The 16,974-nt window shown below is 41.0% G+C and overlaps 3 protein-coding genes across 3 annotated transcripts in view; 1 reads left to right on the top strand and 2 right to left on the bottom strand.

Annotated features, from left to right (window-relative positions):
- Positions 1-112: 112 nt before the first annotated feature.
- LOC139948665 (uncharacterized) overlaps positions 113-16,974 on the bottom strand; it is a 40,773-nt gene continuing 23,911 nt past the window's right edge. Inside the window, exon 9 of the transcript XR_011787469.1 lies at positions 113-1,503. The gene's annotated coding sequence lies outside the window, so the exon portion shown is untranslated. The remainder of the gene's footprint in view (positions 1,504-16,974) is intronic.
- LOC139948664 (uncharacterized) lies at positions 1,497-16,939 on the bottom strand. Its single transcript, XM_071946889.1, has 8 exons — positions 16,619-16,939; positions 10,556-14,940; positions 7,062-9,817; positions 5,861-6,095; positions 5,076-5,224; positions 4,461-4,633; positions 3,309-3,589; positions 1,497-2,550 (listed from the first exon to the last, which is right to left on the bottom strand). The coding sequence occupies exons 2-8, from the start codon at positions 14,912-14,914 to the stop codon at positions 2,323-2,325; spliced, it is 8,181 nt and encodes a 2,726-aa protein (XP_071802990.1). The 5' UTR covers positions 14,915-14,940; positions 16,619-16,939; the 3' UTR covers positions 1,497-2,322.
- The window catches only part of LOC139948667 (DNA mismatch repair protein Mlh1-like), a 48,766-nt gene continuing 37,839 nt past the window's right edge, over positions 6,048-16,974 (top strand). Inside the window, exon 1 of the mRNA XM_071946894.1 lies at positions 6,048-6,107. The gene's annotated coding sequence lies outside the window, so the exon portion shown is untranslated. The remainder of the gene's footprint in view (positions 6,108-16,974) is intronic.

Here is a 16,974-nt window from a genome sequence, read left to right as displayed (position 1 = left end):
GCCATGTATTAATAATAATAGTACTAGAGTCTAAGGCCGTCTCCAACTCCGGCTACAGCTGTGGCTAGATCGTGTGTGTCTGCCTATTCTTCAACACTTGCAGACGCGCTGATCTAGCCGTAGCTGTAGCCGAAGTTGCCGTTTCGCAGTGTGCTGCAGTGCAGAGAGAACCAGTAATGAAAACAGCCTTACGCAAAAATCAGTTGTTTTGGCATAAAACAGAACAAAAATGTAAAGAGGCGGAAATGTAGGGCATGTTATAATCACATCCATACATAGTATGCATTTGAAATTTTTAAATGGACAAAAATGCCCCCAATTTACTAGGCATGATCTCACATGTATATGCGATACAAAAATGTTCAATTAGTACTCTAACAAAAATGTTCTTACAGAGCTTGAACAAAAAGAAAAAAAATTCAAATGAAGGAAACAAACATAATGATCATGTAATTGATAGATAGTTAAAGCCATTATACACTTTCGGAACAGAAAAACAAATAAAAGTTCACAGATTTACAAATAACTTACAGGGTTTACAGAAGGTAATGGTAAAAGACTTCTCTTGAAATATTATTCCATGAAATGCTTTACTTTTACATAGAAACAATTATCAATTCTCGACAACGAGAATTACGGATTTATAGTAAACACGTTTCATGACACGGCGAAACTTGCGGAAACAAGGGTGGGTTTTCCCGTTATTTTCTCCCGACTCCGATTGAACCTAAAATTTCACAGGTTTATTTTATATAAAAGTTGTGATACACGAAGTGTGGGCCTTGGACAATACTGTTTACTAAAAGTGTCCAATGGCTTTAAACAAAATACCATGACATGGTATTTTGTTTAGCAGACGGCTACTTTCTGCTGATAGCAGTCTTTTTGAAGCTTTAAAAACGCTCAACCAAACGCATTTGGTTGCTAAACCTACAAGCGTTGCTTAAGACTATATAACACTCTAGTATTTTTCGTATATAACACTGTTAAATTATACCTTCAGTTAAGTATATCATGTCACAACATTGACGAATTGTTTTAATTTTTTTTTTAATTGAGATCGAATTCCTAAAAACATGAAGATAAAACCATAAAGAAGGCCCCTGATTACAGAGAAGGGTTTTTAAAACCAAAGATAAATGTACATGTATGTAAGAAGGCTTCGTGCTTGCAAGCTTTTACGCTTTGCGCTCACAGTTCAGGTGTTTTTTTTTAACAGCCTATCACATTATCTCTCTATATCATCTCTCTACGGGATACAGACTTTCAATCGAGCATGGATCGATGGTCGGCCGTTATATATCGGATTGCTACATCGCGTCTTGTATGTAGTGTGGAGGTACAACCAGATATGTGGTATACATCTTCTTTATAATAGTGATAATAATAATAACAGTGGTTTCTTTTATTTTTCCACATGTCCATCACTCAGTTACGCTAAAGGCGCTTTAACATACAGTATTTCTTTGCAAGGTATGTGGGACTAGGTTTGAATTATGAGACCTACTCCTTGACATTGCACCATGTAATGGTTTACAAGGTGCTGTGGCGCAATATGCTGACAATCGAACCAGGAACATAAGGGCGAACCCTTTCTCTGGGTTCTTTTACGTGCGTTACACAACACACAGGACCAACGTATTGAAAACAACTATCTTTCATTTTAAGTAAGTATAAACATTCATGCATACATTTTTTTAAAGATGAATTAATACAGTTCCGAGGAAACAAAATATTAGTTATAATATTAAGTACCAATGTTCTAATTCTCTAAATTGTCTCCAATTTAAATATGCAAACATTTTTAATTGGCTGATTAATACCATCACATATTCAGGCAATATTTTAGAACTGTTATAACTGAGCTACAAGATTTCATATAATGAGCTTCAAACATACTATTTATCCTTTTACTTTTATTATTAGTATTGGTTTATTAAAAACATCCAAACTTGGCAGCCAGAGGCTGAATTGCGTTTAAAATTACAGAGCATAAGAAAATATATATATACTATTTTTAAAACTACAGAAAAATATTAGGATATAAAAATATTTATTAAGTACAAATTTTATTTTATTTAAGGTCAAAGGAACTAAATTTGCAGTTGTTCAGAACCAATGTGAGTCTTGGTTCCAGACGTTGATCTTGTCATGAGCCAAACCTAATGATATGTTATGTTAAGTTCGTCTGTCTGAAACCAAAATTGATTTTGGTTAGACCTATAGTCCCTCCTAAGCATTTTGGTTCGGCGCGAGTCTGGTGCGCCTGTCTGAAACAAGTGTATTTAACTACGCTTTAGAGCGAGCTTGGCGTTTACTTGATTAATAATCAAAACAACCTCCATGCATCTGTGTTAGGTGATTGTAGCACTGGCCACTTGTATCGAAGATAGCCAGGCAAAGCCAACATAAGTGCTTCTTACACTCAGAACAGGTCATGTGAGAGCATCCCTCAATTTTCTCGATATAGATTCCACATGGGCACTTCTTGACATCTTTTCCTTGAATCCACTTCTTAAATGCCACGTCGCTACAGTCCTTGCCATAAGCCTGTAAAAGCAGAAGAAAAAGTGCCATATAGGAGGAACAAATTAAACACACACTCCCAAACATATACAGGTACAGCACTCCTATACAATAGAGAACACCTATTGTACTTTCTGTTGTTCCTGTATTGAAGCAATCCTTATTGGTTTTGTACACAAATGACTAGAGAGGACACCTGAAAACAAAGAGCCGACTAGTGAGGACCTATTGTCCCTTTTGTTAAATGTCCTCGGACGATAGGCAATACAAACACACACATACATGTAGCTCTGTGTTGCAGTCGCTGTGTGGACATTCCTTTAGTTCTGTACACTTAAAGGTGCTGGACACTATTGGTAATTGTCAAAGACTAGCCTTCTCAACATATGCATCAAATTACAAACCTGTGAAAATTTGAGCTCAACCCGTCGTCAAAGTTGCGAGAGAATAATGAAAAAAAAAAAAAACCTTGTCACACGAGGTTGTGTGCTTTCAGATGCTTGATGTCGAGACCTCAAATTCTAAACTTGAGGTCTCAAAATCAAGTTCGTGGAAAAATACTTCTTTGTCGAAAAATACGTCACTACAGAGGAGCCGTTTCTCACAAAGTTTTATACTATCAACCTCTCCCCATTATTCAATATTTTTTTGTGGTATTTTTTTTTACTTTGGAACAAAGACTCTTGCTAACTAGTTTTCTTCCCCTGCCTTGGATTCTTTTCTTAGTTTTACTCTATCATAATTTTGTTTTGTTTTCAGAAGTCATCTGTTGCTACCGTTACCTTAAATTCCTCGCATGTATATCCCATATGAGGTTCTGAACCACACGATGAACATAAACGATTCCGACACTCCTGACATGAGACGACCCCGACATCCTTCGTCGTCTTATAGATCATGTGACAATCAGGTGTTGGGCAAAACTTCAGTTTTCCCTCGCTTTTCTGGGTGACATGTGACTCCAGAGCCAGATCAAACAAGCGTCGTCTCTTTGTTTCATCACTGCAGAGAACACGGAAGTCGCAGAGCAACATTGGGAGGCCACATCCATCACATGGACACTCTGAAGAGATAAAGTTCAAAACATGGTCAGTAAATACGGTTCATCTTTCTTAAAGGAACATTATAGAATTGGTTTTTGCTAACAAAACAGTTGCTGGCAGTATATAAGCAATTTATGTAATCCACCATACATAAACTGACAATACTGTAGAAGTTTGAGATCTATCGGCCATCTGGGTCACGAGAGAATAGTGAAAAAAAAAAAACTATTAACAATTTTGCATTGCATCTATGACAAAATAAAAATGAATAAAACGCTCACTGAGCGATAAACATCAAAATGCGAAGTTAGATTATTTGTTTCTCATCAAACATGACATTTCAGACAGAAATATTTCAAAGGATGTTTTCAACTATCATCATTAAACCTTGTAAGTTTTATGTTAATCTGTGATCTTCATGATTTTTGTCTCTTACCAATTCTGTAACGTTCCTTTAATTGTCTACCAAGCTATGGTCAGAGGGTAGCTTTCCATTTGTCCAAACTGTGATTTGAATTGTCATTGAGCTCGGCAAGATATACTAGGTTCTTATATAGCACTTTATCACACCCCTAGGGGTGTATCAAAGCGTTCAGTATTTTTTCCTGCAAGGTATGCGGAGCTACATTTTGAAGTGTGAGACCTATTCATTTAAAGCACCATGTAGTTGTTTACAGGATGCTGTGGTGCAATATGAGGAACCCCTTCTCTTTAGGATAAGGGTTCTGGGTTCTTATACAAGCCTTACTCAACACACGACACCAACGGCTTTACGTCCCATCCCTCTGTTACAACACTGTTGATGATTGTTTCATGAGATGTGTTTTGCTTTGACTAAAACAAACAAAATGTCATGAACAAAATAATTATTGGTAAGATATTGTATTTTACCAATGGGGTAATCCTTGCTGGCATTCTGTAACCTGACAGTAAACATCTCATGAAGGCATTGAAGATGGAACCCATGGGAGCAAGCACTCAGACGGTACACCTCCTCAGTGGCTTCCACTGCTGTGTAACAAATGCCGCATTCCACTTCAGCAGTTGCATCATCTCCTCCAACTCTGAAATAAAAGGAAAACAATGTTGATGTTCTGGAAGGGTTTTCATGCCTGTTAAAAGCACTGCAGTAGATTTCATGAAATACTAGGATTAATCCTATCTATAACCCGTCCTAACCGTGGGTTCAATGCGTCCTAACGTCCATAGAAACGGAACTTAACTCGTCCTGAGTCCTAAGATTAATCCTAATGTTAGGAAGAGTTTGGTGAAATCGACGGCTGGACACGTAATTGTCAAAGACCAGTATTTCTCGTTTGGTGCATCCCAACATATGCATAAAGTATCAAATCTGTGAAAATTTGGGCCCAATTGGTTATCAAAACTGCAAGAAAAAATGAAAGAAAAAACACCCTTGTTGCACAAATTTGTATGCTTTCAGATGTCTTGATCTAGCAACTAGGATGTGTGCGCTAAATAAGAACCAATGATTATTTTTTTCCTCACCTGATGGCAGCTTGTTGTCCAGCTTCTTGGAGGCAGTTTCTCACCATCTTATGGACGTTATCAAAGACCTTCTGATCGCCCTCTATAAGAAGATTTCCTTGGCGCATGTTCAGTGTTATAGCTTTGGCTCCAGTTTCTTCAACAAGTTTCTATCAAAAAGGAAAAAAAAAGAGAATGATAAATCCTCACATCTGGACCCAACTACTGCCCAAAACAATTCTGCTAAGCGGAAATGAGCAGGATACCAGTCACAAAATGTACATGAGACATGGTAGTTTGGCTGATAACCTTATGTTGGTGAGCAAAAAGTTTTTGCGCTTAGCTACTATTTCTGCTTTATTATAAGCAGCTCTATGAAATTGGGGCCAGGGCAAAAGCACTAAATTTTGGCGTCATCAATGTTTGTGTGTACAACATCAGGGTTAGTTTCAAGAAGATTTGCAGTTCAAAAATCAGGTTACACCTTTGCACTTTTGGGACACACAAATTTTGTTTTACACATTACAACAATTATGACACTGTCAATCTGTCAATGACTTTCTTTAACATTATTTTAGCTCTGAAAACCTGACCATAACATGACTGTGTTATTCTGACGGATCTGCTGCAAATATTATAGCTATATTTAGTCCATAGTAAGATTTCAAAGAGGGGAAAATGAAATAAATGTTTGTGATGCAACAAAGTAACACTTCCATCAGCAACAAAAATGGACATTATTTTTGGCTTTTTTACAAAATATAATTCTACTAGTCCATAGTAGAAACTATTGACCATCTACTCACCTTAAGCGAAGGTCCATAAGCTTTCACTAATGCCCTTACAGCTCTCCCTTTAGTACAACCTTCAGACAGACCTGCAGTCAATGAAATTTCTTTCAGTTGATTCTTACAGATGGTGTTGATGTAGTTCTTCACTTTCTCTTTCAAGACTTCTCTGACCTCATCCTTTCCGTAAATCACAATGAGATGGCGACGGGTGTCCACCATTGCGTGAGCCTCCAACCCAGAAGTAAGATGTCTGGGAAATGAGGTATAGAAAAAAAAGTATTTTGTTTTACCTTTACACAGTTAAAGCCATTGGACCCTTTCGGTAAACAGTATTGTCCAAGGCCCACACTTCGTGTATCACAACTTAAATATAAAATAACAAACCTGTGAAAATTTAGGCTCAATCGATCATCGGAGTCGGGAGAAAATAACGGGAAAACCCGCCCTTGTATCAGCACGTTTCGCCGTGTCATGACATGTGTTTAAAATAAATCCGTAATTCTCAATATCTGTAATTGATATTGTTTTACTGTTTTCTCAAAAAGCAAAGCATTTCATGGAATACTATTTCAAGAGAAGTCTTTCACCACTACCTTCTGTAAACCCTGTAAGTTATTTGTAAATCTGTGATTTTTTTCTTTTTCTGTACTGAAAGGGTCCAATGGCTCTGAGCGAGCGTTCACTAACTATAGTTCGTATAGCGCAATCTTTACAATAATAGTGCCCTGGTCATTGGGCCAACATTTCCTTTAATCTTTCTCATCTCCCTGAGGAGTATACAGCCCGAGCCGTCATGCGCTCAGAAGGCATTTTCATACACAATATCAACCGCTACCCTAGAGGGTACCCATTTCTACCCCTGGGTGAAGAGAGGCGATTTTAGGATCTTGCTCAAGGACATTCGTATCACGAACTGGATTTGACCCCATGCCCTGACGACTTAACTACCGACTTAAATTTGATGTTTGTTTATTGAGACAGAATGCTTGGGAATCATAAACACCGATTATTAAAGTGGAGCTAATCGGACAAAAACAGAATGTGGAACAAACTCCCAACTCAGTGAAGACATGCGGGACTGTTGATAATTTCAAGACCAAATTGAAAACTCATCCTACAATAATAATATAACAATATTGAAGTCTTATATAGCGCACGTGTCTACCAAACAAGGTACTCAAGGTGCTGAGAATATACAAACTTCCAAGAAACTTACCTCAAGCCATTCTTGTGAAGTAACTTCAGAATGTGATATTTGACCTGAAATGAAACCTCCTCCTCGCCCAGATCATTTAGTGATACCGTCTCGCCCTGGATGTAAGACAGAAGTTCTTGGCGTGTCCTATGAACTTCTTGGATGTTTTCACCAGCGACGTTTATCACCCAGTCACTCGTCTTCTTGCTCTTACTCACTCTGACATTCAAATTTCTGACTCCTTCGCTCACCTCCTCAATGAGCTTTGTGATTCTTTGCTCAATGCACTTGTAGACGTCAGGATTACAGAAGAGCATGCAAGATGCCGTAAGCTTCACAATATAAATCTGGCCTGCCGAGTTGCGTGGAGGGTTGTCTTGAATATTCAGAATACAAGCATCTACTTCATCTTCGTTGTCACACTCAAAGTTGACTATAGCCTTCCTGCTTTGTGTTTTCTCCGATCGCGCCGACAGTATGTTGATGTCTAGTTGATCTTCTCGTAGTGTTCCTTCGAACATTTTGTAGATGTCTTGAGTGACCTGGTCGTCTTTGATAAGAATTGCTGGGGGTTGACGAGCAATACTGCATTTGACTTTTTTGCAGTCGGTATAATCTTCAATAGCTTCTTCCAGTTCTTCATTGGTTGCATCTGTGTGAACATTTCGGAGGAACAGAGCTCTTGTGTTATTCTTTTTAAGTTGGCACTCCAATAGCTTCCCTTTGAAGTCAAAATTTTGCAAGCTTACTTTCATTTCTAAGGCTTGGTTTGACGTGTCAAAGTTGATAAATGCTTGGCCTTTTGCCGGCCAAGTGTACCATATGACCACGATCCTTGAGCTGACTCTTGCGATTTCTCTGTTTTGAAAACTACATCCCAGAATTGGTTTGAGCTGAAGGGTGTCATTTACTTCTAGCAACATCTTTGTTTTCTCTGCTGTCTCGGGGGAACTGAAGGTAACGCGACCCCACTTGGCTGTAGTTTGCTTTTGAAACTTGTACACGTCAAGAATCTCCTCCTGAGTGCAACTAGATGAGAGACAAATCATTCTCTTCAAATCATCTTCGGACATGTCTTCTGTAACATTACTAACCTCCAGGCTTCTGTAATCATTTGGCATCAAGATGTATTTTGTCTGACCTCCTGCTACGACGACTTGACGGACAACTCCTGATTCCCCTACTGGCACTTCAATCTGTTCTCTCTGGATAGACTCCAGCTCTTCCTTAAGGATTATCTCAACATACGATGTTGCAAACTCGCAAATGTTCATCTTCATGAACATCTGCAACTCTTTTGTGGCTCTGTTGACCTGGATGATGCAAGGAGAACCTTTCGCTTCTGTTATAAACTCTTCCATAGCCCGGACCTTTTCATTTCTCTTCATGGTAAGACGTCTCATCACAGCAGTTCCAAGTTGGATCGCAGGAGCCTCTTGCAAAGCCATTTCTTGAAGTGCATCCACATCAATCTCGTCATAAAACATCGGAGCAACTTCCTGAAGCCATTCGATGTTAACTTGAGTCACATTGAAGAGGAAGCTTCGGGATGTTTGTTTGAACTCTTCATACACTACCCATTTAGGATTGCAGTCTAGTGCAACGAGAGACGAAGATGGATGGATGAACCCGGACTTCTGGTGAGGAAGAACTGTGTAACCTGCTCTTGGATGACCGTTGTATAAACTCAACGTTTGAAAGTAAGCCGACATGATGATCTTTTGAAGTGACTCAGTCTTTGTCGCATCAATGGCTTCCATCTTGTAGTCCCTTGCATTACACTCGATGTTATGTTTAAGCTTTAACACCTGGGCTGCTTCGTTAGCAGACTCTCGAACAGCTCTCAGCGTCTTGGAATTCATGCTGTTCTCCATACACCACGCCTTCTGCTTAGCCGCTGCTTGGCTATTCCAAGATCCGTAAGCTTTAAGCATTGTTATAACATCTCCACTGTCATGACAATACTTGAGCTTCAGACGGTCTGCTTTCTCTTTGTCTTTATCGGAGCCTCCTCTATAGAACAAACTTCCAGGAGCAGAGATCAAGGCAGCGATGATAACAGCTTCAGAGGTAAGATGTTTCTCTACTCCTTCAAGAATAAGCTTTGAGAGACGTGGCTCCATTGGAAATGTTGCCATCTTACGACCCAAAGAGGTCAACTTATTAGCTGCATCCACAGCACCCAGCAACCTCAGGGTAGTCATAGCCTGCTGTGTAGCTTCTCGATCAGGCGCCTGGATGAAATCAAAGTTCGCCACGTCTTCGACACCAAGCTCTAAAAGCTGCAGTGCTGCCATCCCGAGGTGAACACGCAAAATCTCCGGTTTCATCATTTCATTCAGATCGTTATATTCCTCTTTGGTGTACAATCGATAGCAGACGCCTGGGCCTGTCCTACCTGCTCGGCCCGCCCGTTGTTGAGCTGACGCTTGAGTTATCGTTGTCACCTTCAAAAGACTCATGCTACGCTTTGGATCATATTGACACTCTTTGACAACGCCAGTGTCGATGACATATCGGATACCTTTAATAGTCACTGAGGTCTCAGCGACATTGGTTGCAAAGATTATCTTCCTTTGTCCAGCTTTTGCGTCTACGAATACTTTCATCTGGTCTTCTGGCTGGAGTCGTCCATGAAGGGGTAGTATCAATGCCTCTTTATCTTGATCATCAGGTCTTTGGCCGAGGGAAGTTGATAAGTCTCGACATGCTTGTTCTATCTCATTGGCTGACGTCAAGAAGACTAGAATGTCACCTTCCTTCTCATCTCGATGCACCTGCAGAATTTAAGAAGAAAAAAAAAAAAACTTTTTTAATATATGATAGATTTAAAATTTGCATTGGGGATAAAAATATTAACTTAGAGAGGTTTGTGGGAACACCATGTGAAGTTTCTTTTGAGTAATGTTGGTTCTGTAAAGAACTGGTGGTTAAAAACTTTCATAACCAACACAACTCGAGATTTACACATGGTGTTATCGCAAATCTCTCTTAGTTATACAGTGTATTTCTACCATGCAAAGGTTCAAATTCTACTTATAACAAGTAGGGTCCGTATAATGCATGGTTAAATGTAACTAGCATATTTCATGAAAAAAGGGCTTATTGTTTGAAACATTTTATCATTTTAGAAGAGAACAAAAACTTTTTGTAGAAAACAATTATCATCTGAACTTTGAAAACAATTATGGACTTATCGGGTACATTTTATTTTTCTCTTCGTTCTAGATCAAATGTAGTGAGATTAGTCTGTGCATTAGAGCTTTATCATACTGCCATCTTGGTCATCCTCCCTGTATCTAACAGCAGTAATATTATTTATTATTTATTGTACAAAAAGGAACCAGACTATTTTTCCTTTCGGCCTCGGTTTGGTTAAATTGATTTAAATGGGAGACGATTAAGATGGCTGTGAATTCGCTGCGAAAATAGCCCTGTGATGTCAAAATTCTTATCATATTTACATTCGCATGAACCTGCTAAAGCAGGGAAACCAAACACTATGGGTTTCTCACCTTTGCAGTCTGTTTGACAGCTTTCCCAACATAGTCGCCCTCTCCGATGCTGACATCATCACCAATCCATTGTTTATCCACCGGAAACGTCCGACCAGGAACCTTTATTTCTTTACATTCACCAAGGTAGTTGGAGAATAAGGTGGTGTCGATTGTGGCAGACATTATGAGAAGGTGGAGATCTTTTCTGCTTCGAAGGAGTTTCTTCAGAGTTGCCAACAAAATATCCGTGTCTACAGATCTCTCATGGGCCTCGTCGACGATGACGCAAGTATAGTCGGACAGATTTGGGTCGGCGATGATCAAGTTGAGGAGTTTCCGATCCGTCATGAAAGTAACAACTGTTTTGGCACTAACAGATTTCTTGTTGCCGACAAAATATCCAACTTCTTCACCAACCTGGCATCCGTATTCTTCAGCGACACGTTTAGAAAGAGTGAGTGCCGCAACTCTCCTAGGTTGTGTGCAAACTACCCGCCATTGTGGTCTCTGGCTGGAGCCTTCATCTTCCTGACTTTCCAGGGCCATGTCTACGAGATACTGTGGAATCTGTGTGCTCTTTCCAGATCCTGTCTCGCCTTGCAAGACAACAGCTTTATTCAGCCGCATAGCTTCCTCAATCCTAGACCTGTAGCCATAAACCGGTAGAGGGGAATCCAAACGACGACATTCTCTCAGAAATTGATGACGAATCTTGTGTACCTCTGACAAGGTTTGGGTTTTTGGCTCTAAACCTTCCAAAGCGGTTTCAATATTAAGACATGCATTGTTGAACTCATCCAGGAATCTTTGTTTCTCCTCCAAATGGTGCTCATGTGTTTCGATAGAAATTTTATATCGTTGAATTTCAGCAAAGGACAGGTTTTCTTTGAAGGCGTCTCTGCAATCTGACAAATCCGAGTTGATGACTTTACATTCTTCTGTAATTTTATAGTTAATTTCATGGACTTTCTCTGGCATTTCTTTTTCTTTGAAGTCCTTCAGTACTTTTCTTGCAATGTGTGGTTCCACTTCTTCATTGTTCCAGGAGAGGACAGGTTTTATACAATGGCCAGAGATGGGTTTCCCATAAAGCTTACAAACTGCCTCCATCGCATCTTCCCGTCTCTTAAACTTCAGAGAGCATCTCCCGGAAGCCAACACTGCGTCAACAAATCCATGGCATTCCTCTTCCACAAGATATACAACATCACTCTCTGAGATGTTTCTTGGGAGATCTGTTAAGACAACTTCATTTGGACTTCTTTCCCGTGTATTATCTTTGACTGTGCATGGTTTATATTTTGACCTACCAAGCCCACCCATTGTTCCCTTTTCACCGTCATTTGATTCATCAGTTTTTTCACCACTCCTCAACTGAGACCTTACATCATCTCCTACAGAGCTACCTTTCCCTTTATGACCACGCCCATTTCTACCTTGACCACGCCCACCTTTCTGTTCTTGTTCCCCGTCTGTGTAACGATATTCCCTTTGACTCTCCTCTTTCAAATCTTTAGTTTGTTGGGCGTCCTCAAGCCATCTCTCAACATTTACCCGACCCTCAGGACCGCGACCAAGTTGTTCAACACAAAGAGACCGGCCGGACTTCTTGTTTCGGTAAGACTCTTTTGATACTGGGAAACTGGCTTTAATTGGAGTGTCATTCCCAAGACGCCACGGGTCATTGTTCAAAACACCCAAAGCTGCTGTTGCCATCTTGAGATCTGGAAACTGAAGAACAGCAAATTGGTTGTTGTGTTTTTGGGAAGGTTTCAACCCCGAGCACTGACAGTTTAAATCAAGAGACTCCAGAAAGTCATAGAATTCCGCAAGATCGAAGTACTCCCCAATATTTGTTACCCAGAGAGATGAAGACTGTTTGACTTGAGAGGAACTGGCATGACTCACCACAGAGCAGATGCTCCTCACTTCACTACATTCTGATTGATTATCAGAATCTTCTTCCATTTCCTGTCGCCAGTTTCTTGTCCTCCCTCCACGGCCTCTCCCTCCACGGCCTCTCCCTCCACGGCTTCTCCCTCCACGGCTTCTCCCTCCACGACTGCTCTCTCCTCGATTTCTACCTCCTCGACCTCTGTAGCCTTGACCCCTCTCTTCATGACTTCCTCGAGTTGCCCCTTCAGGGTACCCAGTTGCTTCAAAGGAAGGGGGATGCAAATCTTCACTGGGGCTATGACTGTAGCTTACGCACATTTTAGGGCCACCATGAAAAATCCAGCGGTTATGCAGAAAACTTCGAGCCTTTTTTGTTTCCGTGACAGATGCAAAAAGGATAATAGCAAATCGCCTCCCTGATTTGGAAGTAAAAAAGTCTACATCTGAGAATGATATCATTTTGTCGGACAAGAAATGACAAAATCCATCATTGCTCACTCCGTCATCGATGTTTTTCACATGTAAAGAGATTGGCTGTGATGATGTACCACTCCTCTCACTCATTCCTGATGCAATGCTGCTCTGGTCATCATCTCCATCATCAGGAATATTTGGAGCAAGAGGCATCGACATCAATGAGGGCATGTTCTTTTCAGGAGCTTGGGGCTGTCTAGGTGCCCTGCTTGGATGCTGGCTTTGGTCAGCCCTCAGTTGAACATCTTTCTCAGAGAGTGTCTGGCTGGGCCGACGGTCACCTGGTGTATAACCACCTCTTTCGTGTCCTTGATTTGTGCCTCGTCCAGAGGAATTACCACAGCCAGTCTGTGAAGATTGAGGGTCATATGCCATGTATGGATCCTGGTCCGAGGGTCGGGGATGATCATCTGGTGTGTAACCACCTCTATGGTGTCCTCGATAGTTTCCTCGCCCAGAGGAATTACCCCGGCAAGTCTGTGAAGATCGATGGTCATAGGCCATGTCCGAAGGTCGGTGGCGATCATCTGGTCTGTAACCACCTCTAGGGTGACCTCGATAGTTTCCTCGCTCAGAGGAATTACCGCGGCCAGTCTGTGAAGATCGATGGTCATATGCCATGTCCGAAGTTCGGTGGTGGTCATCTGGTGTGTAAGCACCTCTAGGGTGACCTCGATAGTTTCCTCGCCCAGAGGAATTACCGCGGCCAGTCTGTGAAGATCGATGGTCATATGCCATGTCCGAAGGTCGGTGGTGGTCATCTGGTGTGTAACCACCTCTAGGGTGACCTCGATAGTTTCCTCGCCCAGAGGAATTACCGCGGCCAGTCTGTGGAGATCGATGGTCATATGCCATGTCCGAAGTTCGGTGGTGGTCATCTGGTGTGTAAGCACCTCTAGGGTGACCTCGATAGTTTCCTCGCCCAGAGGAATTGCCGTGGCCAGTCTGTGAAGATCGATGGTCATATGCCATGTCCGAAGGTCGGTGGTGGTCATCTGGTGTGTAACCACCTCTAGGGTGACCTCGATAGTTTCCTCGCCCAGAGGAATTACCGCGGCCAGTCTGTGAAGATCGATGGTCATATGCCATGTCCGAAGGTCGGTGGTGGTCATCTGGTGTGTAACCACCTCTAGGGTGACCTCGATAGTTTCCTCGCCCAGAGGAATTACCGCGGCCAGTCTGTGAAGATCGATGTTCATATGCCATGTCCGAAGGTCGGTGGCGGTCATCTGGTGTGTAACCACCTCTAGGGTGACCTCGATAGTTTCCTCGGTCAGAAGATGGATGCTGGTCACTTTCTGGATGAGAGTATTGGTCATGATTACGGTGACCTTGTTGATATCTCTGGCGTTGGTCATATGAAGGAGACTGACCATCAGGATGAACCTTGTTCTGGTGTGGATTGTTTCCATGAACAGCTGAGGATGTTTTTCCATTTTTGTTTTGTTTGGGACGACGTGATCTTTGGTCTTGTAAAAAAGCTGACAGTTTCCTGTCAGATGCTCCGATTGAGCAATTATTGAGAATCCCCTGTGCTGCAGCAGCATCTTCTTGATTTTTAAAAAGAATGCTAGCCTGGCTTTTCTGTGAATCCTTCATCGACCAGTCTATTTTTTGAAAATTTGTGATGTTTAGGCAGCCCAGAAAAGTTTTGAATGAGTCTTGGTCAGTGCATATATTGTTCACCTGTACTTGTAACTTCAATCTCGTTGATGTTGTTTGTCCTGCAGCATTGGAAGATGAATCTTGCATCGCCTTCATCGCAGCTGAAACATTCGTCTTTCCCATGCTTCCTTCTCTGTCTTCTTTGGGTAAATCTTTAACCAGACCACCTCCCCAAACTTCCTCCTCCTCCTCCCCCTCCTCCTTATCATCATCAGTCTCTTCTTCACTACTTGTTTCCTCCGAGGACCCAGTAGAGCCACTGAACACCATCAGATCATCTTCTCCCATATTATCACAATCAGAAGATGAAATGATTGGAAAATGTTCCCTTGAAGCCATCATTAACGGTGTTGTATCACTGCTAGAATCTGCAATTAGAAGAGAGAAAAAAACAGAGCAAAAATTAGTCAATTACTAATTGCATGGCAATTATTAGCTCTTATGAGAAATAATTCTGCTACACAAGATTTGTCGCACATTTTTAAGTTAAATTTTATAGGATGGGGATATGGTTTTAAAAGTTTGTTGGTACATCAACAATGGATGGTGTGAGATATAGCGGCCCTTTTTACACTATCTACCTTTGATCCGCGTAAATGGCAACCCGTGCAAAAGGTCTTTTACCTGGATTCAAACTGATTCTTTTAAACAAGAGAAAAGTAACCCCAGTTCCGTCCGTACTAACATCGAGACTGGTGGGTTAACCCCTGTCCGTGGCAGGGTGAACTTTTACCTGGATTCAGTCAGTTTTGGGTTTGATAATCCAGACAATTTTTAGCCACAAACAATATAGTGTGAACACTCCTTTCAATCCAGAGAATCTCTGCGTTAAAAGTTTCCAAACTAGAAGATTTCATTTAAGTGTAATGTGAAGGGGGTTTAGATGTACAGTCAAACAGTGTTAAAAGGCAGTGAACACTATTGGTAAATAATTATTAGCATTAAACCTTACTTGGTAACGAGTAATGGGGAGCTATTGATAGTCTAAAACATTCTTAGAAAAGGCTCCCTCTGAAGTAACGTAGTAACAAGTAATTTTGAATGGTTTTGATTTTGAGACCACCTCAGAATTAGATTTTGCAGTCTCGAAATCAAGCATCTGAAAGCACACAACTTTGTGTGACAAGGGTGTTTTTTATTCCATTTGTATCTCGCAACTTTGACGACCAATTAAGTTAAAATGTTCACAGGTTTGTTATTTTGTGTATCTGTTGAGATATTCGAAGTGAGAAGACTGGTCTTCGACAATTACCAATAGTGTCCAGTGTCTTTAATCTTTCAATCATCTTGTTTTACAATCTACAGGTACATCTTCCTGTTACTTCAAGCACTGAGAGCAGTCTAGGGTTTTACACTGGACCACCAGCCTAGGGCTCATTATTTCAGTGTATCAAGCCAGTAAACTCAGGACAGAAACAAGTCCAGTGGTCTTGCTTTGTTCTTCAATTCAACATCTTCGTCTCAAAACAATGATGTTTCAATCCTGCTGAATATCACCCAAATTATATAAAACAGAATATGTAAATCTTCTCTAATTAACATGATTAATATAGTGTTTGTTCAGATAAAACAGTTTGTCTTCTCATTTTGATTCTAGTCTCTTCTCATTTTGATTCTGGTCTTGTAATTAAAATCCTGGTCCAGTAAAAGATTCTGAGCTGCAATAGAGGGGGTGGGGAGAGGGGTGGGGAGAGGGGTGGGGAGAGGGGGCGCAAGGAGGGCAAGGGTTATGCCATGTTGCATCACTATAGCCTTGGTTAATGATAGTCTTACCTTTCTTCATCGAGTCTTGGAATTTACACTTGTGCTTTTGTTATATAATTTTAAAGGTCTTAAATAGTAAATACTACATCGACGCCTACATATACTACATTTCTGGACCCCTGCTCTATATCCTGACGACATCATTTTAGTTCAGCAAGCCCGCTCATTTGTTTGACCCCACCCCGTATTTGCTGACAGTGGTTTGGGAAAGTAAATGACAGTCACAATTGTGTGCAAACTTTACCGACCAAAAAAAAAAAAAAGGGTCTTCTAAATACTTGCTTTTTACACACAAAAAAAACCAGCCTGGCTGTCTGTCTGACGATCCCTTGCACGTTCTCTCTCTAGGCGGACAAACACGGTTGCAATGACGTTGTAAGAAGCTAGCCGAGGCTACGCCCTTCAAAAAGTTCCAAAATTTTATGTGCAATAAAAACACACCATTTGGGCCATCAAACTCTCCGTCCCCAATTGAACATTAAATAATTAAATAACGTTGGTGAGAAATCTAGCTTTCGTGAAAAACCACTAAGCTATTTTTGTCCCGCAGTTCTGCAGCAGATCGTTTTGCCATAAAAAACAGTTATTGCTCACATCCGGAAGTTCCAGCGAACTTTTTATATAGGTGAGATAGCGGG

The sequence above is a fragment of the Asterias amurensis genome, chromosome 16 (assembly GCF_032118995.1).
Source record: "Asterias amurensis chromosome 16, ASM3211899v1".
Classification (NCBI taxonomy): Eukaryota; Metazoa; Echinodermata; class Asteroidea; order Forcipulatida; family Asteriidae; genus Asterias; species Asterias amurensis.
The sequence above is the reverse complement of the archived record's forward strand: the minus strand, read 5'-3'. Positions and strand labels throughout refer to the sequence as shown.